Genomic DNA, 26,556 nt, shown 5'->3' with positions numbered 1-26,556 from the left:
TTTCTTTGTTTCTCCAAATCTGGGTCACCGTTAAGTTCAATTAATTCTTTCCACCTATAGATAGCAACACCTGTACTCCCTTTTCTGATGGGACTCATTCATTCATTTACCAAGCATTTGGAGGGGGTCCTACCGTGTGCCAGGCACCATTCCAGGTTTCTGGGATATGGCAATGAGCAAAATGGTCAACGAACCCTGGCCTGGTGAGGTTTGCATCCTAGTGAGGAGACAGGCGTTCAGGTGGTGTCAGGTAGGGGCAGGGATGGAGAGAAGGGAGCTAAGAAGGACTTCCTGGGGAAGTGACCACTGAAGTTCAGCCCAGAGGGTTATAAGCCAGAGAGTCACATGGAGATCTGGGGGAGCAGATTCCAGGCAGGAGAAACGGCAACTCCCTCACCCACTCTAGTTACCTGCACTCACTTGGCAAAAGCCAGCCCTGGTTAGACCCAATTCCCCAGCTACTCCACACCCACATCTGTGCAGCTGAACCCCATCTAGAGAAAAACATGCCACTGTGTTGGCTGGCCTCATGGAAATTCACGCCCAGAATCTCAAGGTGGGAGGTTGTGGGGTAGAAGTGCAGGGGGCCTTCATGCTTTCTTCACGTCATGCTTCTCTGGGCCATTCACCCTCTCATTCCCCTAGGTGGCTCGTCCCAACAGCAATTCCCCTGGCCTCACTCTCATTACTTCCTGTTTCATGAGAAAATTAATCAGAAGACCTACCTGCCACTCCAAGAATCCAACACCTATGTACTTACCTCCCTGATTCTTGCCCAGATCCTTCCTCCCTATTACCATGGATGGAATGTGCAACGGAGCCCAGCCCCTGTCTGCTCCTCAGGCATGCCGCTCCAAAAACTCGCTTCTCTCCCTCTCTCCTACATTAGCAATACTCCTCTCCACAAATTCCACCTCACTGGGTCGTTCCCAGCAGCATGGAATCATGCCATACCATCTCCCATATTTAAAAAAAAATCTAAAAACCCTCTCTTGATGGCACTTTTCCCTTATTCCACTTTACCCAACAAAACTCCTGGAAAGAGTTGTTTAGATGGCTGTCTCCAACATCTCTCCTTGCATTTGCTCTTCAAGTCTTTTCTCAGATGTTACTTTCTCAGTGAGACCTCCTCTGACCATTGCATTTAAATTGCATGCCCTCCTTAAGGCCTCCTCCCGGCTTCATTTTTCTCCATAGCTCTCATCACTTTCTAACATACTCTATGAGGCATGGCTCTATTTTGTTTATTGTCTACCCCCCAACCCCCGGGATGCAAAGTCCAAATAACACATGGATGTCTGTCTAGTCTGTTCACTGCCGCATCCCCAACATCTGGATAAAGGGCCCAGGGGGTCACAGGTGCCTGGTCATGTTTATTCAGTGAGTGAATGAATGCATGGGAGGGGCAAGGCCAGGAACAGCGAGGAAGCAGTGTGGCTGGAGTGGAGTAAGAAGGGGAGACAAAGGGCAGTAAGAGGGTAGAGGTGGCAAGAAGCCTGATCACATAGGGTCAAGGAGAGTGTCTTACTCTAAGTGTAAGTGGAGATGTGGTTCTGGATGCTGCTGGAGGGTTTGGAGCTGGGAAGGGACATGATCTGATTGATGTTACTGAGATTCTGGGCAAGTCAAGTTGAAAATTCCACATTGCACGAGTGTGTTCCTGACAGGCAATTTTTACATCCACGTGCTCATGAAAATAGACTTCCAGACTAAAGGAGAGCTGTGTGTTGATAACGGCTCCTGTTATATGAGCAGGGCTGTGGGAAATGTGCACTGCTTGGAACGGCTTTACTGGTAAAATGGAACACAGAACATTTCTCACCCAGCAAAGCAAAACATTATTGGCAAAAACACATGAAAAGATGTTCAGCATCACTAATCATCAGGGAAATGCAAATCAAAACTACACTAAGATACCACCTTACGCCTGTTAAAATGGCTATAATCACTAAGACTAAAAATAACAAATGTTGGAGAGGGTGTGGAGAGAAGGGAACCCTCATACACTGCTGGTGGGAATGCAAACAGGTGCGGCGACTGTGGAAAACAGTATGGAGATTCCTCAAAAAACTGAAAATAGAACTACCATATGACCCAGGTAACCCACTACTGCATATATATCCAAACAACTCGAAATCAACAATCCAAAGTAACATATGCACCCCTGTGTTCATTTCAGCACTATTCATAATAGCCAAGACACAGAAACTATCCAAGTGGCCATCGACTGGTGATTGGATAAAGAAGATGTGGTATATATACACAATGGAATACTGCTCAGCCAGAAGAAAGACAAAATCATCCCATTTGCAACAACATGGATGGACCTAGAGGGAATTATGCCTGGAGTGAAATAAGCCAGACTGAGAAAGACAGACACCAAATGATTTCACTCATATGTGTAATATAAACAAGCACATGGACAAAGAAAAGAGTTCAGTGGTTACCAGGGGAAGGGGGTGGGGGGTGGGTACAGGGGGTGAAGGGCAGCACTTATGTGGTGACAGACAAGAAATAATGTACAACTGAAATTTCACGATGATGTAAACTATTATGAGCTCAAATAAAAAACAAACAAAAAACAAAAAAAATTATTGGTAAATACTTAAGCAAAACCATCCATGCTCTGCTTACTTATTGATAAAAATATTTAGCTCTTCTGTATTTTTGCTTTTTAAACAACTGATTGCAGTATTAACACATTTTTTGAGATATTAATCAACAGATGTTTCCAAGCACATGGAACAGACAAAACCGGCCTGTATTAAATACCCATGGCTGGGATTTTAAATGTTGGGCACAGAATTTGAAAGCATCTCTGCCCCCTAAGTATTAAACACAGCAGTAAAACATCTGGTAGTCTCCTGGCCATGTCTAGCATTTCTAAGTACCCTTTCACAGGGATCTGTTATGTGGTTTGATGCTTATGGGATGCATTCTTATAAGCTGTTCTGTAAAGGTGTAAGGTGCGCCACTGACTAAGAGGGGACAACCCAGTTTGGTCAGGAAATATGTGGGTTGTGGGTTCAGGTGTACGTGTCTAGTTGGTAGAGATGGCACAGCTGCTTCTAGAACTGCTGTGGGAGTGGGGAGTAAAGTTTGTAGATTCTGAGCACTCCAGGCAAGCCAAGATGGGAGGAGAGGCAGGAGGGGAACAAAGATGATGGGCCAAGGTGGCTGCCAAGCTAGGAGGAAGAGAGAAGACTGATTTACAAGAGGCCTTGGCTGGGGTCTGTGGCTCCTGCACCAGAGTCCCAGCCGTTAGAACTGAACACCCAGGAAGCTGGCTCTGGCCTTGCTAGACTGCACAGGGATGGCCTCGTCCCAGTGCTTTGTGGGCTCCATCCCCGATACTCGGGGGTCAGGCAAAGTGAGCCAAAGCTTCCAGTCCGATAGATGTCCTCATGACTGTGTGCACCAAGGGTCACTGCCACAGTGTCCTGGGGAAGCATGGGACTTAGGACTTTAGACCAGCGGTTCTCAAGTGCGGTCCTTGAACTAGCAGCATCAATATCACTTGGGAACTTGTTAGAGAGGCAAATTGTTAACCCCCCCTGCCCCCCACCCAGCCAGAGCTGCTGAATCAGAGACCTGGAGTAGGTCCCAGCACCCAGCATTTTAATAAGCTCCCTAAGGAATTCTGATGTGTGTTCAAGTTCGGGAACCACTGATTTAGACCAGTTTCAGGTGATGCTGATGCTGCTGGCTCCAGGACCATACTTTGAGAGCCATCATTCTAGAAATTTCATAAGCAAATCACTCAGTTTATGAGTAAATGTTGTTATTAATGAACAAGTCTTACTGAATACCTAAGGGCTGTTTAATAATGATTACCTCTGAACAAGGGGATTGTGGGCAATTTTTAAAAAGTTTATGTATCTCTGTATTGTTCAAAGTTGTCAGAAACATGTATTACTTTTATAGATAAGAAAATTTAAAGGTTTGGGGCAGCCCAGTGGCATAGTGGTTAAGTTCGTGTGCTCCGCTTCGGTGGCCCACGGTTCAGGGGTTCAGAGCCCAGGAGTGGACATACGCACCGCTCATCAAGCCATGCTGTGGTGGCATCCCACATACAAAATAGAGGAAGACTGGCACAGATGTTAGCTCAGCAACAATCTTCCTCCAGCAAAAAGAGGAAGATTGGCAACAGATGTTAGCTCAGGCCAATCTTCCTCATCAAAAAACAACCACAAAAAAAACCCCAAGATTTTTTAAAAGTACCTCATTCTAGTATAGTTCTTTACAGCAGTGATTCTCAAACTGTGTTGTCAAACAAACCATCCAGGAACCTTGTTAAACGTAGATTCTGGTTCAGTCGGTGGGGGGAGAGCGGTGTGTGCATGAGAGTCTACATTTTCAACAAGCTCTCTGGTGATTCCAGTCTACTGGCCCATGAACCACACTGAGTTTACAGAATTTACAGAATACAAAGCACTTTCATGTATATTATCTTGTTTGTTCCTTGTCATAACCCTGGCAGACAGATTCACTAATTCACCACTCAACCATTAGGTACTACTATGTACCAGGCCCTGGGCATACAGATATGGTCTAATGGGGTGGAAAACCAAGCAACCACCAAAAAAAAACACTTGAAAACAGACAAATGATTATAGTGATCAGAACTGATCAGGAAATAAAGAGGGTGCTGAAAAAGAAGGCCTCTAGGAGGAAGTGATTTCAGTAGAGATGGGCAGGAACAGCCACGAAGTTCAAGGGCAGGCTCTGGGCAGACACCAGGAGGCTCCCGCAGCCAGAGCCGAGGGAGAGAAGACCCCCAAATCACGTTGGAGAAGGCAGAGGCTCCCCCACCCACCCTGGGCAGGAAGTCCGGGGTCCGCATTGAGGGTCTAAGCAGGGAAGTGACTGGCCTGGTATTTGTCTTAGGATCACTCTGGCTGCATTGTGGTAAATGAAACCTCTCCAGGGTCACCTTGGAGTTGGTGCAGGAAGCGCCGGGCCATGCGGGGGAACCCAGGAGTCAGGCCGCCGCCCCCGGGGTCGCGCGGACCGACTTGGGGGGTCAGGAATCCCCCATATGAATAACGAGCCACCAGGACACGTGTTTTTATTGGTGCACTGAAGATCTTAAACGCGCGCGCTCCGGGAACAACGTGATTTTTTCCTTTTCCCCTCTTTCAGAGGCCCTGGGCTCCCACGTTGGCATCTTGGACACTTCCCTTTCTGTGTCTTAGTCTCCTCTCCTGTCAAAGAGGACGTTGGGCCAGCCCATGGGTGACACCTGGATCTCCAATCGTGAACCTCGGGCAAGCTGGGCGGCTGGCACCGCCGAGCAAAGGCGGCCTCGAGCGGCCCATGGGGTTGGCTTCCCTCCTGGGAAACTGAGGCACGGTGGGGCGAGGAGTGCGCGCCCTCGAGACTCCCGCCAACTCCAAGAGGCACGTCCCGGGCCCACGCAGGCCTCCCGGGCCGCCCGCCAGCGATCCCAGCGCAGCAGCCCCCGCCCAGCGCTGCCCAGGGGCGGGGCCGGCTCGGAGGACCGAGCGGCCCGGGACTCGCGGGGGCCGGCGGTGGAGCGGCGGAGCCCCGCGCAGTCCCAGTTCTCGAGCTCTGGAAGAGGCGTGCGGGCCACTCCTCCAGGCTCCCCAGCCCGGCCGGGGGTGGGGGGGCCACGCAGCAGGCGCAGGCCTGCCCCGGGGCTCCCGCCCGCCGCCCGCCCGCGCGCCGACCCCGCCCCTCGGCCGCCGCCTCCGCCCCCGCCCCCGCCTCCTCGCAGGCCCGGGACGTGCCCGGCCGGCGACCGAGCGGCGGGGACGGCGTCCGGCGCGCTCACTTCCGCGTCCCGCCGCCCTGCGGGCCGCGCGCGCCCAGCCACCGCTGCCATCGGACAATAGGTCGCCCGCCCCGGCTGCCGGGAGCTTCCTGCCGCGGCCCGGCCGGCCCGTGCGCCCCGGGCCGCGCTCCCTCCCCGCGCCGGCCGGGATCCCAGCTCCGCGGGCGCCGGGGGCAGCAGCGGAGGACTGAGCGCCCGGGACGTGCCTGCGCCCGGCGCCGCTGCTTCTCTGCTCCGGCCGGGGGGTCGGCGGCCTCCACAGCCCGGCAGAGCCGGCTTCGCCGCCTTGTTGTGGGTTTCCGAGTTTGGTCGCTTAAGGAGGATGTGATTTTTTTTTTTTCTATTTCTTTTTCCTTTTATGATTTGAAAAAGAGAAGAGAACGCACAGCAACCTGGGACAGCGAAGCGCCACCAGCTGCCCCCACGTGGACACCTCCGAGGGGAAAGGGAGTTGGAAGCAAACTTGGTCCGACTGGCCCGGAGGCCTCAATTTCGGCTGGACCCTTTGGCCTGGGGTCATGACTCTCATGCTGGGCAAGTGGAAGGCTTTACCTGTCTCCGGCTGGACTTGAGCCCCTACCCTTCGCCAGCATCTCCCCCCCACGCTCCCACGCACCCTCACGCCTGGCACCTGGACTAAGCCCAGACACCCATCTGAGACATGGATAAGTACGACGACCTGGGCCTGGAGGCCAGTAAATTCATTGAGGACCTGAACATGTATGAGGCCTCCAAGGATGGACTCTTCCGAGTGGACAAGGGGGCAGGCAACAACCCGGAGTTTGAGGAAACACGCAGGGTGTTTGCCACCAAGATGGCCAAAATCCACCTCCAGCAGCAGCAACAGCTCTTGCAGGAGGAGACCCTGCCTAGGGCGAGCCGAGGCCCTGTCAACGGTGGGGGCCGCCTGGGCCCACAGGCCCACCGGGAAGCTGCTGTGGGCAGCAAACTGACCATGGATGGTGCTGCCAAGCCCCCTCTTGCTGCCCCGACAGTGGGTCCTGGAGCAGCCACCACCATTGCCGCTGGGCAGCCCATGTACCCACCCCAGGAGCAGAGGGCCAGGCCATATGTCCGTGCCACGAGGCATGGCACCCAGGACTGTGGTTCCAGGGAGAGCCTGGAGAGTTCTGAGCCTGCTTTCCACCGCCTGGGACCCTGCCAGGATCCTTCCTGCCTCACCCATGGAGATTATTATGACAACCTCTCCTTGGCAAGCTCAAAGTGGGGTGATGAACCAGGAATGTCCCCCATCGTCAAGCTGGGTGTAGGGAGTGGGTGGCCTGGTCCCCCAGGGAGTGACCCACCACTGCCCAAACCCTCCAGGGACCATCACCTGTACCAGCCGCAGCTCTCCCCGAGCTCCAGCAGGTCATTTGAGAGCGGCCAGGATGGTGGTGCTGGTGGCCGCAGCAATGAGAAGCCAGCGGGTCTCTGGACCACTGCTTCCTCCCAGCGGGTGAGCCCTGGCCGTCCTTCCCCAGGCCTGGAGAACGGGGCCCTCCTGGGGCCCCCTCAGCCCAAGACCCCTTCTTTCTCAGCACCCCTGGCCCTGAACTGCCCCAGTCAAGGAGCTCTTCCAAGAACAAACTCGGGGGTGGGGAGCGAGGTTTCAGGCATGATGCCCAAACCCACTGTGGACTCTCAATCCTGGTTCCAGGATGGTCCCAAATCTTACCTTCCGAGTTCTGCCCCATCATCATCGCCAGCCAACACGGACAGTTTGCATTCGGGTGTGGCTCCTGGGCTGGGTCCTAAGCCTGGCTGCACAGACCCTGGCGGTGGTCCCAAGCTCAGCCCCACCAGCCTTGTCCATCCAGTGATGTCCACCCCACCTGAGTTATCTTGTAAAGAAGGTCCTCCTGGCTGGTCCCCTGATGGCAGCCCGGGGCCTGTGCTCCCAGAGAGCCCCAGCACCCCCAGGGTGAGGCTACCCTGCCAGACCCTCATCCCGGGCCCTGAGCTTGGGCCCTCGGCCGCTGAATTGAAATTAGAAGCCCTCACCCAACGTCTGGAGCGTGAGATGGATGCTCACCCGAAGGCCGATTACTTTGGTGAGTGAGAGGCTGGTGGCGTTGCCCACGGTGGGTGACAGGGTCCCTGCGTTTGGGGGAAGTGCTCCCTGTCAGAGATGATGCAGCGCTCATTGAGTGACCTGCCTTTTTTTTGGCTTCCTCTTTTGGCTGCTGCTTCTGATTCAGAAACTTGAAAGCATCCCTGGGCAGAAAGTGGATCTCACAGCTGGGGGTTGCCCATGTGTGAAGGGTGAAGCAGGGTGGGGTTGCTCATGACTCTCAGGAAGGGAAGTGCTCTGACTCTGGATTTCAAGTGTTTCCGGGGTGCCGTAGAGCCTCTCGCAGTGACTGGCTCCTGCAGGACTTGAATGGGAGCAGCTTCTCAGGTCCAGGTACCCCTGAGCACCCCATCAGCAGTTGACTGGGTCAGGCAGGTCTGCCTGTTAGAGGACCAGTGGTCGGGCAGAGGCTCTCTACGGCCCTGTGTGTGTCTGCAGGTACTGTGTGCAGTCGAGGCAGGTGAAACTTGGACCTGTAAGACTGTTCTAGAGCAGTGATTCTCAAAGTCTAGTCTCTGCATCAGCAGCATCCCTTGTCTGGGTACTGGTGGGAAATGCAAATTATAGGGCCCCACCCAGACCCACCGCGTCAGAAACTCTGCGCAGGGGGTTGTCAGACATGGCAGTCAGCGTTTTCACTAGCCAGCCGGGTGACCCTGACATTCAGGACTTTTGAGACCTGTGCACTAGGTGCCTCCTAAATGGGTCTCCATCCCGGGGTTACACCCACCACTGGGGCTCAGTAGGATGGAAGATGCTCCTTGCTGGTTTCACTCAAACTTGCAGATTTGTTTTATTCTCTTTTTAAAACCACAGACTCTTGGAGACTGCTGGCTTCAGCTCTTTTTTTTTCCCCTCCACGTGGGGTTTGGAGGCAGCAAGAAGGCAGACACCTTCTTCTGTGGAGTAATGATATAGCCGTCTCATGAAAGAGCTGACTAGAAAGACAACCTATTTTTAGAAGAGTTTAAGGGTCGTTTTTGTTGTTTTTCATTTTTGAACTCTGGATAATGGGGTCGTGATTTCCCCATATGAGGCCTGAGAGCCCTGGGAAGCTGAGTCCCAGTGGGGTGGCAGCTTTGAATGAACGATTCTGTCCCAGGTTCTTGGAGGGATGGGTCCGACGTGCCCATGGTAGCATTGGGTTGGTGATCGTCCTCAGAGCCTCCTGGGACCATTTCCCACAAACACGGGGCAGTCAGAGGCCGGCGACTGTTTATTAGTTTGTATTTTAGAGCACGTAGCACCGTCTTACTGTGGACTGTGTCTTCTCCTTTGCAAATTCCCACCCTTTGGGAATAATACTTAGCTGGAAGTACTGTGGATTTTAAATGGAAACTTTTGCTTAATTTTTAATTTCAAGTCCAAAACAGCAATTTTATTTTTTCAGGGAGGCGAGTTTACACACCGGATCGCAGCAGAGACATTAGCTGACACTGTTCATACATTCGTTCAGCATGTGTATATGGAGTGCCTGCCTTGGGCCCTGCTCTGTCCAAGGCCTTGGGGAGCATGGTGATCAGGACAGACAGTCCTCTACCTCCCCAGAGCAGACAGTGAAGTAGGAGACAGGAGACGAGCTAAATAAATAAGCACGTTCTAGGGAGGGAGATAGGTAGAGGAGGGGCTGGAGTGGAGGGGTAGGAGGCGTCAGGGAGGGTTTTGGTTTTAAACCAGGCGCTCAGGGAAGATCCCACGGAGAAGGTGGCGTTTGAGCAAAGGCTGAAGGAGGCGAGGGGGTGGAAGGGGTGTGCTCAGCGGGCAGACAGCAAGAGCAGAGGTCCTGTGCTGGACACTTAACTTCGACTGTTTAATTTACTCGTCGCAGCAACCCTAGGAAGCAGGTTCTGTCGTGATGCTGTTTCACTGACGAGAAGCCCAGGGAGGTTGGATTACTCCCCTGAGGTCCCGCGGTGGCGCTGGGGGAGCTGGATTGCCTACGGCTGAGCCTCCATGCTTCTAACCAACGTTGCCAGGCTGCCTCCCAAGCACAGATGTGGAAACCGATTTTATTTATTTTTATGGCTTTGTTTTTTTTTAATTGAGGTGAACTTTACATAAAGTAAAGTTAACCGTTTTAAAGCAGACAATTCAGTGGCATTTAGTACATTCACAGTGTTTTGGAAACCCCAACTCTAATAATTCCAAGACGTTTTCATCACCTCGAAAGGAAACCCCGTACCCGTAAAGCCGTTGCTCCCCATTTCCCGCTCTCTCCCTGCCCCTGGAAACCACCAATCTGTGTTCTGTCTCTGTGGATTTACCTAGTCCGGATATTTCATCTAAAGGGAATCATTTTTTATTTATTTTTTAACTAAGTATTACATTCTCATGTTGACAATTCAAAAGATGCAAAAACACATAGTTATGTGGCCCTTCACAATGGGGACACGTTCTGAGAAATGCGTCATTAGGTGATTTTGTCGTTGTGCAAACATAGAGTGTACTTACACAAACCTAGATGGTGTCGCCTACCACACCCCTAGGCTATGTGGTGCCACTCCTAACGGGACCACCGTCGTACACACAGTCTGTTGACTGAAACGTGGTTATGTGGCGCGTGACTGGACAGTGAACAGTCCCCTTCCCACCTGCGTCTCTGGTCGAGTGTCCTGGGTATAATGTGACTTACGTGTGCAGTCACAGTTGTGGCATGCTGGCTACCTGCTCTCTGCCTTTTCCACTGCACAGTGTGTCTTGGCAGTTGTCCTACATCAGCACGTGTTGAGTTGGCTCAGTGTCACCACTGTGTGCATGTGCCCCAGGTCACGTAAGCAGCCCTTGTGGTGGCCCTTTAGAAGGGGCCATCTGCAAGGTGTAAGCCGCGCTGTAGGATCATCTCCCAGGGTGGGACTGTGGGGTTGGGGGCTTTGTGCCCTTTAACTGTTCCTGGTTGCTCTCTGTGGAGCTCGTGCTGGGCCCGCACTGCCAACCGTGTAGGAGAGGGCCTGCCCCAAGCCTGCCATGCCAGCCGAGCTTCCATTCACTCTCCTGTGCCCAGCCTCGGGGCAGAGGAGGAAGTCTCTTGTGTGAGATCGGGCACTCAGTTCCTGGCCTAGCCCTGCTGTGGGACCCTGAACAGACCCTGCTGTCTTCCAGGTCTCCCCCCTCATCTGTAGTGCGAGGTGGCTGAACCCGCTGACAGGCTCACCGAGCAGATGCCTTTCCCTTCCCTAGATCTGGTGTTATTTGAAAGATTTTGTCTGTCTGACACACGACATTTGTTAAATAATGATTAAATTTTTCTTCCAAGTAGAAGACTATTTGCTGATCCAGGGCTCTTGCCAGAGTGAGTCAGGGATGTATACTGTCACTGTCAGAGTTGGGGTAATTCTAGCCAGAAGCAAAGCAAAGTGGATGTTTGGTTACATAGGCCCTTTCCTGGGTCAGACAAAGGCCTCCCTGTGGGTATTTGACATTGTGGAAGAGCTCAAGAATCCCTGCTATCGCCTTGGAGAACACATGTCTGAAGACGCCTTGGTTTCCTGTTACTGATCAGCTCATCACCAAGGACTCTTCTGGCACTTTCCATGGCCATCTTTGTGGGTTTGGTACTGAGCCCACACTCCCTTCGCCAGTGTTCCTCTTTGTGTCTTTCTGTCCATGAGGAAAGAGTTAAGGACAAACTCTTGATGCTGCTTGGAGAACGTTGTTGGGTTTCCCGCCTTCCGAGGCCTCACTCTTGGACAACGCTGCTCCATGTGGTGTGGCTTCTGTTGTTTTTTTTTTTCCTTCTTCTTCTCAAAGCCCCCAGGATATAGTATATTCTAGTCTTAGGTCCTTCTAGTTGTGCTGTGTGGGATGCCGCCTCAGCATGGCCTGATGAGCTGTGCCATATCTGTGCCCGGGATCCGAACCAGGGAAACAGAGCATGTGGCCTTAACCACTTAGCCGCAGGGCTGGCCCTGTGGCTTCTGTTTTAACACCACTGTTTACACTGAGAGGAAACGAAGAGGACATCGTGCCTTTTGTTTAATCTTTCTCGGCCTTTTCCTCCATGGTATCCATTTGTCTTCCTCACTCTGGGCCTCTTCTTCCTTTCTAAGGAAAAAGGACACGAATAGACCACCTGTCACAGCCTGGGTCTCCCGGGAAGCTGACTCTGAGATGAGTTAGTGTGCAGGGGTCTTATTAGGGACCCATACCTGCAGAGGGAGGGGAAGGAAGCAGGAGTGGACAGAGGAGAGCTCCAGCTGCAGTGCGGCCTGACCAGCCTGGACCCCCCCGAGGGAACTCAGGAACTGGAGAAGCCCCTCAGAGTTCTCCCGAGTCGTGGCGAGATGCCTGGCCTTCACGCTCCTCTGTGGATAAGTCATCAGATGTGGGCTGCCCTGGGAGGGGGTGCCCTGGGGCGAGGTGGCCCCGTGCAGCTGGGGCAGTGCCCAAAGGGGTTGACAGGTCTGGGCCATCTCCTGGCTGCACCCCAGCAGCTGGGCTACAGCTCCTTCAGGGAAGGGAGGTTGGGTGGCACACTGTGGTGGCCATCGCAGCCCCTGTTGCTGGGCAGATATACCCCATTCACGTGCCCCTGGGCACCATGAGTCTAATGCTATCGACTGTTGAGTGCCTGTGGCATGCCAGGCATTGGGTACGTGTTTTGTGGGCTGTGCTGTCATTTAACCCTCACAGCCAGACACGGTTATTCTCTGTTTCCAGTTGAGGAACCGAGCCTGTGAGTTGCTCAGGACCACACAGGTGTAGGCGGTGGTGCTTCCACAGCATCTGGGGCTCTGACCCCTCACACGGTGGGACGAGGTGGTCTTTCAGGTCCGAGGTGGGGCTCTCTGTGTGCCCCTCTGGATTCTCTCTCCATTCAGGTGCTGTAGGGGCATCAGCAGCCTTCCCTGCCTTTTCCGGATCTTCTTGCCCCACGTTCAGGACTCTGGACCTGTAGCCCCCTGTGCCTTCCCTCCCGCTGTGTGTGGGTCTGGGGTTCGGTCACTGCTAATGGCAACACTCTGCCCCAGAGGGGAGAAGGCTCTGCCAGACTCCGTTAGGCACTAGCAGATGGAGAGGCAAGAAGAAGTTGGTTCCAGGTCTCCTTCACCCAGTGAGGGGGTGGCTGGGCCCCTTCCCACCCGCATGGAGAGAGAGGAGGCTGGCTCTGTCTTCCGTCTTCCTGTCTTCAGTGAACATTCCTGTGGCAGTATTTGAACCTAGAAGACCACAACGGCAGCCCCACCTTAGCCTGGGAGCCTGACTGCAGTATGACTCCTCCTGGGAATGGCTCTGCCCCTGCCAGGGGCCAGGGAGCCTGTCACACCTGATTTCATTTTACTAGCAATGCGCTCGAGGTTCAAGAATCAGTCCAAACAAGAACCCGTAAGTGTCCTGTCTGCTCCTTCCCGTCTGACAGCCCCTTAGACACTGAGCTGCACATTGCCTTAATGACCTTTTTTTTTTTTAAAGATTTTATTTTTTCCTTTTTTCTCCCCAAAGCCCCCCAGTACATAGTTGTATATTCTTTGTTGTGGGTCCTTCTAGTTGCGGCATGTGGGACGCTGCCTCAGCGTGGTTCAATGAGCAGTGCCATGTCTGCACCCAGGATTGCGAACTGATGAAACACTGGGCCGCCTGCAGCGGAGCGCGCGAACCCAACCACTCGGCCACGGGGCCAGCCCCTGCCTTAATGACCTTTTAAGCACTCCTTATCTGCCTTTATTAGCAACAGATGCTTGAAATATGGGGCTTAAATCCAGCCGTGAATGAAAAATTGAGGGTGGTTTCGGAAGATTTTTCACATAAAAGGAAACAACAGGGGCCAATCGTGTGATAGGGCAGCCCATCCAGAATTCCGGGACAGGGGCCTGTGTGTACCCTTAGAGGCCCCGGTTACCCCCAAATATCAGGCGTTTCAGTAAACCCAAACCAAGTGCTGAAGTAGAAAAAGGTGGCAGAAGACCATTAGCCATCTGGCCCTGTCTGAGTAGCTGGCATGGCCATTGTGATTACCTGGGAACTTCCACCCCGATTCCTTTTGGAGACATGGTGCCATTGTTTGGGCCTACTGAATCCAGGCTTCCATTGTCATGGAAGTAAATTCCTTATCCTCTAGATGACTTTTGTATACGACACCCAGGACTCCGGTTCTCCTATTTGTCCCTGCAGGTGCACGCCCTGAGCTGTGGAAACACCCAGCCCTTTAGAAATTGGGTAGCCTGTGTGCATTTTCTTTAGTAGATCAGGTAATCTTTCCCTCAAGATCAGGAAGGCATATGTTTTTTAATTTTTTATTGGTGTATAATATACACATATTATAGATGCTCACAAAGTGAACACGCCCATGTAACCAGCACCCAGATCAAGACACAGAACATGACCAGCACCCAAGAACCCCGCCTCATGCCCCCTTTGGTTACCACCACCCTCCAAGGAAACTGTCGTGATTCTGACTGTATATGTGAGTTTTTGAGCAACTGTGTGATTTGAAGTAACTTCTAAAACCTTAGAACAATTTAACAACATCCAGGCAGGTTTGGGGATGGATGGAGAGCACGTGGGCGATCAGCATGCAGCTGCGGGTAGTGAGGCCTTGGCAATGTCAGCACGGCCAGCTGCATGGCCCCCGCTGGGCCTCCAGCTCCCTCTGTTCTGTGGGTTGCTCCTGTGTGACTGGACGTCAGGGCTTGGACATCATTTTGGTCCTCTGTGTTCTCTGGAGGGATGGGTTTTCATCACGTGCTTTAGCCCCACCCCTACCTGCCAGCTCGCCCCATTTCAGAGATTTCAGGGGGGAGATGATGAGGAAGCTCCCAAACTTCACTCGGAGTGGCTTTCTGTTCACTCAGGCCACATGCCACTAAGGTGTATGTGTCAGGTCCCCGCGTGTTCGGGGCAGTGGGCTGGGTGCTGCAGGAAAGGGCACTAGGAGTCAGTCTCAGGCTGGAGCCCTGGCAGTGACACCCACACTTACCATGGCTCTGAGGTCACACTCAGGCCTTCCCACAGCCCAGTGTGCTTGCTGGCTCCCGTCACACAAGCCTGGTTGCTGGTCCCTGAGCTTGAGGAGTTCCTTCCTGCCCCAGGGCCCTTGCCCTTGCCCTTCGCCTCCAACGTCCCTCTGGCCAGCATGGTGCTGCCCGCCCCTGCGATCCCCCCCAGGTCACTGGGTCTCCAGCTGCAGCCCTGGCGAATCCTGACCTCGGTTTCCCACGGTGACTGCCTTGTCCCATCACACTGTCTCCTGAGGTCCTCCCTCCTTGGGATGGTGTGTTTCTGCTCTGTTCCTCTGTGGCCAGGAAAGAATGTCTTGTTTTCTCCGTCCAGTCCTTCTGCTGTTTCCATTAATAATCAGAGCGTGAAACTGACCTTTTGATGTGGCAGTTCTTGCCAGTTTTTTAAAAAAAGTTATGTTTCTTTACATCTGTTGATTTATGACTCCCACACAGGCGAAGGAACTGTGGAAGAAAGGCATGCATTTGGGAGTGAGGAGACCAGGTGTTCTGGGCCTGGTCCTACCAACAGCTCCAGGTGCGACATGGGGCAAGCCCGTCTTCCTCTGGGCGGAGCCAAGACGAACTCAGACGGTTCTTCCCTGAGTTCTCTGGTTGTGGCTTTGTGTACAAAAGCCCAATTTTAGCTGACCAAGTAACAAGGAACTGGGCAGCATCATTGTCGGCAGTGGCAAGAGCCCGGAAAGGCGGGGGCCTGAACAGCCTGGCGTCCACCGCCATTCCAGACCTACGCAGAATGAAAACACCATTTTTTATTATAGTTCCAGTTACATTTTCTGTTGCAAATGGTAATCCTTTTTACTTGAGATATCTGGAAAATACATACAGTTAAAACAAGAACCTTGGATTGCTGGCATGCCTGTCACCCTTCGTATAGTCAGTGTTCAGATGTTCTGCTGCGAGTTCCCAGCGCAGAGTCCTGGCCAGAGCCGCTGTGATTCAGAATGCGTCATGTGCTGTGGTTCTTGGCTCTGGTCAAATGCAGAAGCGTTTGCTGAGCTAGAGGTCAGTTTACTCTGCTGAGTGTGTCTGATGAAAGTGAGACTAGAAAGGACTGAAGATCTCCTTTAGGAAACAGACATGGGGACCCGCTGGTATGACAGTGGTCACCCACCTCAGAAGCCTCTTGAGGCACTCATTCCAGTTAAACTTGGGGTCCTCAGTGCAGGGTCAGCTGGGAGTACTGGCTATGGGGCTTGCCGACCTTGTTTTTGCTGGCATGTTCCAGGCTTCCTCCATGGGCTCTTGTCATGTCCTCAGTGGTGCTGGATTTCAGACTGGATCACAGACACTGGACAGTGGCCTCGGGGCCTGTCACTGTGTTCCTCTGAAGGGTGTGGGTTAGGGGAAGTGGGCCATGCCCTTGGGTTGTTTGTGTAACACCCCCAAGTGTTGTGGGCAAGGGTAGGGGTGTGTCAGCCTGTACTTTTCTTGGGGGCAGCCAGGATGCCTTGGCCTAAGGATCAGTGTCATTCCCAGGCCATCTGTGGAGATGCTTAAAATGAAATCTTGGATGAAACTATGCTTAGAGTCCATCTGGCAAATTGAACAGAAACCTTTCCCTAAAACAAAACAGGCCTCCACAATTTCCAAGGCATGTCAGTGGCAGGTAGGACTTGCCAGCAAATATTTATATCTCTCTAGGTCTTGTTTTTCATTTGTCCCATCCCAGGGAAACCAGCTGGACACAGAATCTCAGGGTCATGCTGGAAGGTTGGAGACTTTCTGCTTGAGTGTTTCAAGGGGAATACTTGAGGGTCTGTGGCCAGGTTATTTTTAAGTTTTGAGAACCATGAGTTTAGACTTGGCCAAGTTCCTTCCTCATCTTTCTTCTTCTGTGACTCATCTCTGGTGTCCCAGGAGAGTGAGAACTGGTTACTCTCCGTTACTGGAAGTCTGTTGGGAGCATATCAGGGGACTCTATCTTCCTTCCCCTCCACATGTATTTGTAACACATGGAAAGTTCTAGAAGCCTGCCATGATGCAGTCTGTCATTCAAGAGGAGGGGACTTGAGTTTGAGCCTACCCTGCAGCCAATCTTGGGATGTGTAGAGGCCCAGATAATTGGAGGACTGAGTGGACAAGGCCCCCCTCTTACAACGTGGGCCCGGAGTCAGAGTTGAGCACACACTACAGCAGGCTCCGGCTGGACAGCATGTGACGGTCATTTCAGTGTGATAAGATAGTGGCAGATTTGCCTTTGCTGCGTGAAGCCCCTCTGACCGTGACAGCAGCTTCCCTGTTCTCCCGAGCTCCCTGTCAGTTGGGTTTATGGTGTCCCTTCAGCAGGGTGTGTGGGCTTCCACGATGGTCAGGGCTCGCCCGGGGGATGGGGTGGAGCTTTTCCATCTGCTGAAATGTCGCTGTTTCTGTGCCCCCTCCCCCACCGGAGTTCACATTGCTTGCTGATGATGCAGTGAGGTGTTGAGTTTAGAGATGGGTTTCGGGGCAGCCCAGCTGATGGCTGGCTGGGGCTTGGCTCCGGGGCATTTGCTGGCAGGGCTCTCCTCACCTAAAGTGTGCTGGCAGCAGAGAGAGCAAGTTGCAGGCCTCCTGTGTTGCGTGCCGGCTGTGCCAGCTTGGGCGCCTTGCTCCGCTTTGCTGCCCTCAGCTTCCTCACCTTATGGGGACTGCGTGTCCTGTGCTCCTTATAGTTCTGTTTCCTTCCCCGTGCTGCCAGCCTCCAGAGCCGCTTTTTGATTCAGGTCTGTTGGCTGGGAGGAGCCTCCTGGCTCTGAGGGTGACAGAGTTTGGAGGCTGTACCTGCTTCAGACGCTGTGTCTGGGGGGTGTGTGTGTGTCAGTTGAACTTGGAAGCTTTTCCCTTGTTTGCTTACAGAGAAGCTAGCAACAGAGTGGAGAAGCGTGGGGTGGGGAGGGCGTGAAAAACATGTGTAAATGGACACACCCGGGGCAGCAGGCCAGTGGATGGTGATGGCAGGTCACTTCTTTGAGTTGGCCTGCCAGGTCCCTCCATGAGATCATTGTGTCCCAACCAGGGTGACTCTGAAATGCCCTTCTCCCACTAATAATGCTTGGTCATCGTTGGTCTCACTCATGAAACCAGAACTATATTCTTTTGGGAAAAAAATTTAAGCTATATGATAGAGCAGCACTTTAGAAATAAGGAAAATGAGGAAATAAAAACAAACACTGAATTAGTGATGAGGGTCAAAATACAAAACACAGGGCCTGGTCCATAGAAGTTACTCCTGAAGTGTTTGTTGAATGAATGAATCATGCTGTGTATTTATCACGTTACGCAATCAGAATAAAAAAGCGAAATATCTTGGTTACAATGCCACTGCTCCGCAATGGTGGGCTGAGAAACAGCGGAAGCCACAAATGTAGTTTCTCCCTAATTTGTGCCCGGTGGTAGCTGTGACACCCTGTGCCAATGTTTGTCAGACCTTGACAGCTTGTCAGAGTTGAAGAATGAACTTATTGGGCAAGGACGTGGACAACATGGATAGTGGCAGGTGGGCCAGACTTGGGGTGGAAGCCAGACTTTGGAGGTGCTGAACCTGCAGAGTCTGTAAACTTGGAGAAGTGCTGTTCCCCCAGAGCGGACTGGAGACGTGACCACGTTTTGAGGAGAAGGGGATTTCAGTCGGACATATATAACCGGGTGAGTCTCTGGATGTTTCCTGTCTTGCTTGGCTGGGTGGAACTCTGGAGTCCTGAGGCTGGGGTTGTGGGCGTGAACCCTGAGTGGGTCACTGACTTTCCTGCTGGGTTCCCGTGGCTCTTACCTGTCCCTCACTGCAATTCTACCCCAGACCCTCCTCCCACCTCTGTCCATAACCACATCCAGTTCTAAGCCCAAGTAACATATTCCCTTAACAGCCATTAGGGAGCACCTACTGTATACAAGAGACTGAATTAGGGTTAGTGGGGCTTCCTTTGTGCCAGACTGATTGCCTAGCCCCCTGCTGGAATGTGAGCTCCATGAGAGTAGGGTGTCTCTTCTGTTCACTGTGTATCCTCAGGGCCCAGGTCAGTACCTGGCACACCGCAGAAGCTCAGCAAGTGCTTGTTGAACGAATGAGTGAACCCCTGGCCAAAGGAGGAAGGGAGTTATTCCCTGACTCCCTCCTGAGTGTCAGTGCTTTGAGTGGGGATGTAACTGCCATGGTGGGCACACACTCCACAGTCAACCCACACCTCCCCACTACAAACTTCAGTCAGCACCCCCGAATCCAGAGTCAACTCACACTCTACACGCGCATTCCAGAGTCAGCCCACACCCCACACAGACACACTTCAGAGTCAACCCCCACCCAACACGCATGTGCTGGGGAGTGCCAGGGAGGCAGGGGCACGGCTAGCTGTCCTCGTCCCTCACCCTGACCAGGAGGTACTCAGATGAGCTCTCCCACGTGGGTGGAAGGTGCCTTGGGTAGCTGAAGACTGGAGGGGCCAGAAGAGGTGGGGCTGCCATGGTTTGGGTGGAAACTTTGCAGAGCTCCAGGGACCAGCTCACCAAAGTCCTGGGGAAGTTTGGATGAGGGCAGGGTGAGTGCTGGCAGGTCGGCGTGTTCTTATCTGAAAAGACATTTGTGTTACTACAGTCAGAATTTGAGAGCTGTTTGTGGGAATGAAAAGCCACATAAGCGTGTGGGCTCTGGGTCTGCCATGGCTGGATCTGCCCTGGGCAGACTGCTCAACATCCTCATGCCTCAGTTTCCCCATCAAGAAAATGTGGGTATGGTTGTTGTGAGGACTAAATTAATTAGTGTATACAGTAGTCCCCCCCTTACCTGAGGTTTTGCTTTCTGAGGTGTCAGTTACCAATGGTCAACTGTGGTCAGAAAATACTAAATGGAAAGTTCCAGAAATAAACAATTCAGAAGTTTTAAATTGTGCGCCATTCTGAGTAGTGTGATGAAATGTCTTGGTGGGATGTGAACCATCCCTTTGTCCAGCATATCCATGCTGTAGACGCTACCCGCCCAATAGTCTCTTAGTATTCGTCTAGATCAACTGTCCCAGTATTTGCAGTGCTTGCATTCAAGTAACCCTTACTTTACTTAGTAATGGCCCTGAAGCACTGTTAATCTCTTACAGTGCCTGATTTATGACTAAACTGTCATAGGTATGTGTGTATAGGAAAAAACGTAGTATACATAGGGTTCAGAACTATCCGCGGTTTCAGGCATCCCTTGGGGGTCTTGGAATGTGTTTCCGCAGATAAGGGGGCGCTGCGCTCTCTGTACTGTCCAGTATGGCAGCCACTAGCTGCCTGCAGCTGGTAAGCCTTCAACAGGTGGCTGGTCCGACGTGAGATATGCTCTGTGTGAAATATACTCTGGATTTTGAAGTCTTGGCATGGAAAAAAAAAAAGTAAAATAGCTCATTAATATTTTTATATTGATTATATGTTGAAGCGAGAATGTTTTGGATATATTGGGCTAAGTAAAAGATATTCTTAAAGTTATTTTCCCTTGCTTTTGCTTTGTAGGAGTGGCTCCTTGTCGGGGTGGAGTGGTGCAGGACTGGCTTTGGCTTTCTGTTGTGCGGGGCTGTGCGGGTGAAGCGTCAGAGCTGGCCGGGGCCCCCGGTGCCTGCGTACTGCACAGGCACAAGTGTTGTTTTCTCAAAGGCATCAAAGCATTTTTACCTTGTCCCATCTGAAAGCCAGGCTCAGTTGATTTGTTCAGACTCACAAATGTCTAAACAAAAAGATTGCAGTTTGTCCAAGGGCGACTGATTTCCTGATTACCAGCCCCCAAATGAGCCCACCAAGAAGGTGCCCTGGGGTCTGAAGCTGGTGTCTGCACGGGGCATGACGGAACAGCTGGTGATTGTCCCTGAGCCAGGTTTCCAGGACCTTAAGAACACACTCTCAGTGTCGGGAGCACAGGTAGAGCATCAAAAGAGACCATCCATCCTCTCGTAGTTAGAGCAGTGGAAGACAGGGTGTCCTGTCAGGAGAGGCGGGTGGGAGGCCCTTTGGATTTGGGTCCTCTGGGCCCGCTGACAGGCTGCCCACACCCTGCGCCTCGAGCTGTGGGGGAGGGCGGCCCCATCGGTGGTTTTCCAGGCAGCTCCCAAAGGCCCGATTGTCTGGGGCCTGTTCTGACAGAGCACAGGCTTTCCTCTCAGGTGCTGGCGCTTGAACAGAGGCCCGTTGTTGGACGGCCGTGGAGGTCAGTTTTAGAAGCTGTGAGTGGACGGGAGCCAGCAGTCCCTCCTCTGCCCATAGCCCACCTGTGGCTGCCACCTCTCCTCGTTACCCACGTCTGACAGTGGGCGTGTGGGTGTGGGGAGAGGCAGCTCTGCCCAGTTTACAGCCAGAGAGCAGAGGACCGAGGGGCAGGGGGCGGGAAAAAGGGAGCCCAGGGCCTCAGCCCAGCTGTCCACTTTGTTTGTGGGGTTTTCAGTCTCTGCACCGAATACTCAAGGGCAGGCCCAGTGGCCATTTCTGACCGTCACAAGCCCTGCCCCGTTCAAGTGGTAGAGTTGTGGACCCCAAGCTCTCAGTGGAAGGAGTGTCAAGGAGTTTGTGGCCATGGTTCTTTTTTGGTTTTTGGTTGAGGAAGATTTGCCCTGAGCTGACATCTGTTGCTAATCTTCCTCATTTTGTATGTGAGCCACCACCACAGCCTGACCACTGACAGACGAGTGGTGTAGGTCTGCACCTTGGAACCAAAGCTGGGCTGCTGAAGCCCAGCGTGCCAAACTTAACCCCTTGGCCGCTGGGGCTGGCCCTGTGGCTGTGTTTTGAAAAGTTACACTTAGATACAGTGACATGTGTAGTTCAGTGAGTTTTGACAAATGCATGCACTCAATTAACCCACACTCCTGTCAAGGTACAGAATTGTTCCCACCCCAGAAAGTTCCCTCATGCCTCTTCTCAGTTGAGGCCCACCCCAGGCAACCACTCTTCTGATTTTTTCATCATTATTCATTTTGCCTGTCCTAAAACATAACATAAATGGATTCATAGGGTATTCATATACAGTAGGTCCTTATTATTCATGGATTCTGAATTTGCCTACTTGCTAAAATTTATTTGTAACCTCAAAATCAGTACTCATAGCACTTTGGTGATCATTCAGGGACATGCGCAGAGCTGTGAAAAGTTTGTGTCACCTCACACACGTTCCCAAACTGAGGTCCCCTGGGGTGACACTCTGCCCGCTTGTGTCATCTCTCACACTGTAAACAAGTGTTGTTCTGTAGTCTATTTAGTGCTGTGTTTTTGCATCTCTGTGCTCTTTGTTGGTGCTTTCTGTTTAAAATGGCCCCCAGGCGCAGTGCTGAAGTGCTGCCTAGTGTTCCTGAAGGCGAGAAGGCTGTCATGTTCCTTATGGAGAAAATAGGCCTGTTGGGTAAGCTTTGTTCAGGCATGAGTCATAGTGCCCTTGGTCATGAGTTCAGTGTTAATGAATCAACGACATATACTAAATAAGGTGTCTTTAAACAGAAACACAAATAAAACAAGGTTATGTATTGATTGGTTGATGACAGTGTTGTGACCATAGACTGGTGGGAAGCTAACCCTATATTTCCTGGGAGCAATGGTTCAGTATTTGCTAATTCAGTATTTGCATGACCTTATGGAACCTAACGACTGCAAATAATGAGACTCGACTATAACACTCTCTTGCCTGGCTTATTTCCCACAGATAACGGCTGTGAGATTCATCTGTGTTGTCACATGTGTCAGTTGATTGTCCTTTTCTTACTGCCTAGTAGGATTCCATTGTACGAATGCAGCACAATTTGTTTTTCCATTTCCATATTGAGGAGCCTTTGGATTCTTTCGGTTTTGGGCCATTGTGAGTAAGTCTGCTATGATCATTTGTGTGGACATATGCTCTCATTCCTCTTGGGTACGTACCGAGGAGTGGAAACGATGGATCATATAGTAGGAGGAGATTGAACTTGTCCAGCATCTGCCGAAAAGCTTTCCAAAGGGGCTGTGCCATTTAATGTTCCCACCAGCAGGGCGTGAGAGCTCTCCTCTGGTCCTCCACTCGAGCTGTTTCAGGAATTTCTTTGGGCTCTGCTCAGCCTGTTGCTTCCTAAACCACCTGCTCTCTGAGCTGGTGTCACTTGGCTGATTCCCTTCCAGTTTCTTCTGCTGAAATATTATCTTCATAAGCGATTTCATCCCTTTTTTGGTGGTTACTCTGCTCTCTTAAGGGTTTCATTTCTCCCACTAGCTTTCTCTAATACAGAAGACTTCTGTGGGTTTTGCCATTTTTTAAAACTTAAACAAAGCTAACTTTAGAAAACTCAGAAAATATAGACAGAGAAAAATAATACTGACAGTCACCCATCATTCTACCTAAGGATACTCACTGTTAAGGCAGACTTGCTTTTTACACACAGATATTTAGTTTTTTAGAATCTGAGTGAATTAAAATGAACTTTGTTGGAGAATTGAGACTTCAGTGAGAATTGTGCTGATAGCCGGCCTCTAGAGGAGTCACAGAACTGGAGTTCAGAAGCCAGCGAATGAAGCATTTTCCCTGCCAGCTGCTTGTTGGAAATGCCACTTCCGTTTGGTTTCTGGAACTTCCTGGGAGACTTTTTATCCCTCCAGTTGCTGGTTTGGTTTTTGTGCAGGGCCGGCCAGAGTGTAATTCTGTACAAGTAACTATAGAGTCAGCGCCGAGAGCGGGGCTGCCTCCCCATGCACATAGCGGGGATCTCTCCTCAGACCTTCCTGGCAGACCCCTCTTCCTGCCTCGGGAGCGGCAGCCGGAGAGGAGACATGGGGGACAGTGCTGCCCGTTCGAAAGCTTTCCTTCTGTCCCAGCAACAGTCTTCCTAAAGACCTGCCCCGATCAGTAGCAGGGTCCAGCCTGTTAAAACAAAGCCCACTCCTGTCGCTCCGGGGCTCAGAGAGAAGCCTGCCTTCCCCTCTTCCCCATCCCTCCCTCAGAACTGGAGCCCACTTGCTGAAAAGACCTTGGGGGCCCTCCCTGCCCGCCTCCACCTCCAGGCTCCTTCTCTCCCGGGTGGCCTGACCCCCACGTGCGTGGGTGTGCATCCATCACGTTTCCAGGCTTCTCCTTCTGGGTCGGTTGCTTGTTCAGCCCCCCCACCCCCCGCCAAGATGTCCCCGTTCTTTGAACTCCCAGGAAAGTCGTGTGTGTGTGTGTGGGGGGGGGGGCGGTGTGGGTGTGTGTGTGCGCGCACACGCGTCACTGATAGCTCACCTGCTCCGCAGATTCTAAATGAGACAGTCTTAAAAAGTAACGTTTCTGTCTTTTGTCAGAAAGGGGAATTATACTCCGCCCTGTGTGTCGTTCACAGTCAAGCATGAAGGTGACATTAAGACCTCTGTGTGGCGGTGGCACTCCCCCAGTCTCCCGCACTGCTCCCAGGCATGTTCGCCGAGTGATGCGCGGCCTTTCGCCTGTGCCCTCTCCTGCTCCCACTAGCCTTGCAGAGCGCCCATTATTGTGTCCGCTTTTGAAGATGGGGAAACTGAGTCAAAGAGAAGTGAGGGAGCTTGTCCAAGGTGGCTCCCTGGGTCAGCTGTAGGGGTGAGGGAAGCGCGCCAATGTGCTCTGAGGGAAAACTGTGGGTGGTGGTCCTCTCTGACCGCCCCTCACGCTGGACACTGTCCCCAGCCTGGAGTCTCTGCAGCTGACCCGGGCGGTGGGGGAAGGAGGGAGGGCTCTGGACACTGGACAGTACAGACATTTCCCCTCAGCTCTGAGGCCCCCCGGCACTTCTCGTTTGTCCTTTTTTTCCCTTCTCTGTCACACCCTTTCTTCTTCATTGGGGAATGTGTATTTAAAGCATCTCTAAAATCAACTGTGTGGTACTGAGGAAAGTTAGGGTTTGGGTTGTTTCCTAAAAAATGGATTTCCATCCTGGTTCCCTTCTGGTTCTGCACTGCTGGCCAGAGCTGTGGCATTGGGCAGTCTTCTGAGGCAGGGCCTCTCACTGCTTCTGGGTCCCTTATCTCAGAGCCCCTCTGCCCCACAAGAGTCCCCTGTGACTCCTGTGTGGGCCCTGTGCTCTGCCACGGGCTGTATTTTCCTGGGGTGGGGCGGGGTGGGGTGGGGGCAGAGGGAGGGCAGCAGAGCGGGTGAGAAAGTGCTGAATGGGGACATGTGTGGAGCTGTGTGGGAAGGGAGAAGCCATGGGGCGGACTGGGCGGGTTTGTTCCTTCATTCAGCAAACGTTTATTGAGCACCTACTGTGTGCTGGGCGAGGGCCTTGCTGTCCCTGAGGAGCAGTTACCACATAGTGTGGCTGTTTGGCAGTGGAGCGCCTGAGGGTCCCCATGGAAAGAACCCAGGAGGTTTGTGAGGTATTGGGAGTGCGGGTGTCCGTCAGGAGAGTGGTTGTTCTGTTTTCATTAATTCTCAGTCCTAAAGCCTGGTGGGAAACGAGGGAGGAAAACACCTGTCCTGGAAAGGGAGGGAAGAACAGGAACTTGGGTACCTCCCATGTGCCAGGAGCAGTGTTAGGCGCTTACAGGATGGCATTTGATCCTCAAAGTTACCCCATGATGGGTATGTTATTACAACCCATTTGACAGGTGAGGAAACTGTAATTGTGCCCCAGGTGCGATTTGAACCCAGTGTTTGTGCCCAATCCCGCTCTTTCCATTTCCACTGCAGGAGAGGTGCTGGGTCATCCTCAGCAGGAGCGGACGCTGATTCTGGGCCTGGAGATGCTGTATTTCCTGATCTACTTAGTGTGTACACAGGAGTGCTATTTTTGTGAAAAATCATTGAGTCGTAAACTTACACTTTGTGGGCTTTCCTTTGTGTCTGTTGTACTTCAGCAAAAACGTTTTTAAAAAAACAACGCTCCTTAGAAAAGGATAACAAAATCTGTAAAACGTTTTAGCGACTCACCTTCTTGCCTAAACTGGTCGCTAGTTTTATGGACAATAAATGCCAGCTCTTCTTTATGCTTATGCTTGGGTTGTCAGATTTAGTAAAAATACAGGACACTCAGTTAAATTTGAATTTCAGAGAAACAGTGAATAATTTTTTAGTGTACGTATATCCCATACACACCTGAATTTAAGATAAACAAGTAATTTTTTAGTATAAGTATATCCCAAACATTGCATGGTACGTACTTATACTGAAAGATTATTCGCTGTTTATCTGAAATTCAAATTTAACTGAGTGTGCTGTTTTTTATCAGGCCTCCTTCGTTTGAGCTGAGAGCTGAAAAGACTGAGAAATGCAACTGAGACTTATTTGAGAAATCAGAAGATTGTGAGGCCAAATGAAAGAAGATAATCCAGGAGAAAAGCAAATTGGGAGCAGCATGTTGGCTGGGGGATTCTGAGGTGCTGGAGGGAAATTGAACCAATGTCAAGAGGGGCTTATGTGGAATAATCTGGTGGGAAAGGGAGCAGTGATGTAAATGTACCACTCAGCCTGCAAAATGGACTCAAGACTCTACTGGAGGCTGACATTTATTTTAGTAGTTTATATTTATGCACTATTGAGCCACTAAATAAAAAATGATAGAAATGGATTATAACTCAGAGAATAAAATAAATACCCCTGAGTCCTTACTGATATAAATGCGTAAATGGGGAGAAGGGAAAACTCTCACACAGAAGATTCCATTAGTGAAATGAAGCAAGAATGATGAAAATAGGTCACCCTTTGGAGAGATCATTTTAATAATTATTTCAGGCTAGAATCATCAGTGGATGCTGTGTAGTGAGCAAAAATATGATATGATGAGGAACAGGATATTTACTTAATCTTGAAGTATTTCGTCATAAAGTTCTTATTA

The 26,556-nt window shown here is 51.6% G+C and overlaps 1 protein-coding gene across 1 annotated transcript in view; it reads left to right on the top strand.

Moving 5' to 3' along the window:
* The first annotated feature begins 5,725 nt into the window (after positions 1 to 5,725).
* The window catches only part of LIMD1 (LIM domain containing 1), a 66,186-nt gene continuing 45,355 nt past the window's right edge, over positions 5,726 to 26,556 (top strand). The window contains exon 1 of the mRNA XM_023620578.2: positions 5,726 to 7,848. Coding sequence (XP_023476346.2) covers positions 6,456 to 7,848 — 1,393 coding nt within the window. The 5' untranslated portion in view covers positions 5,726 to 6,455. The remainder of the gene's footprint in view (positions 7,849 to 26,556) is intronic.

The sequence above is a fragment of the Equus caballus genome, chromosome 16 (assembly GCF_041296265.1).
Source record: "Equus caballus isolate H_3958 breed thoroughbred chromosome 16, TB-T2T, whole genome shotgun sequence".
Taxonomy (NCBI): Eukaryota; Metazoa; Chordata; class Mammalia; order Perissodactyla; family Equidae; genus Equus; species Equus caballus.
The sequence above is the reverse complement of the archived record's forward strand: the minus strand, read 5'-3'. Positions and strand labels throughout refer to the sequence as shown.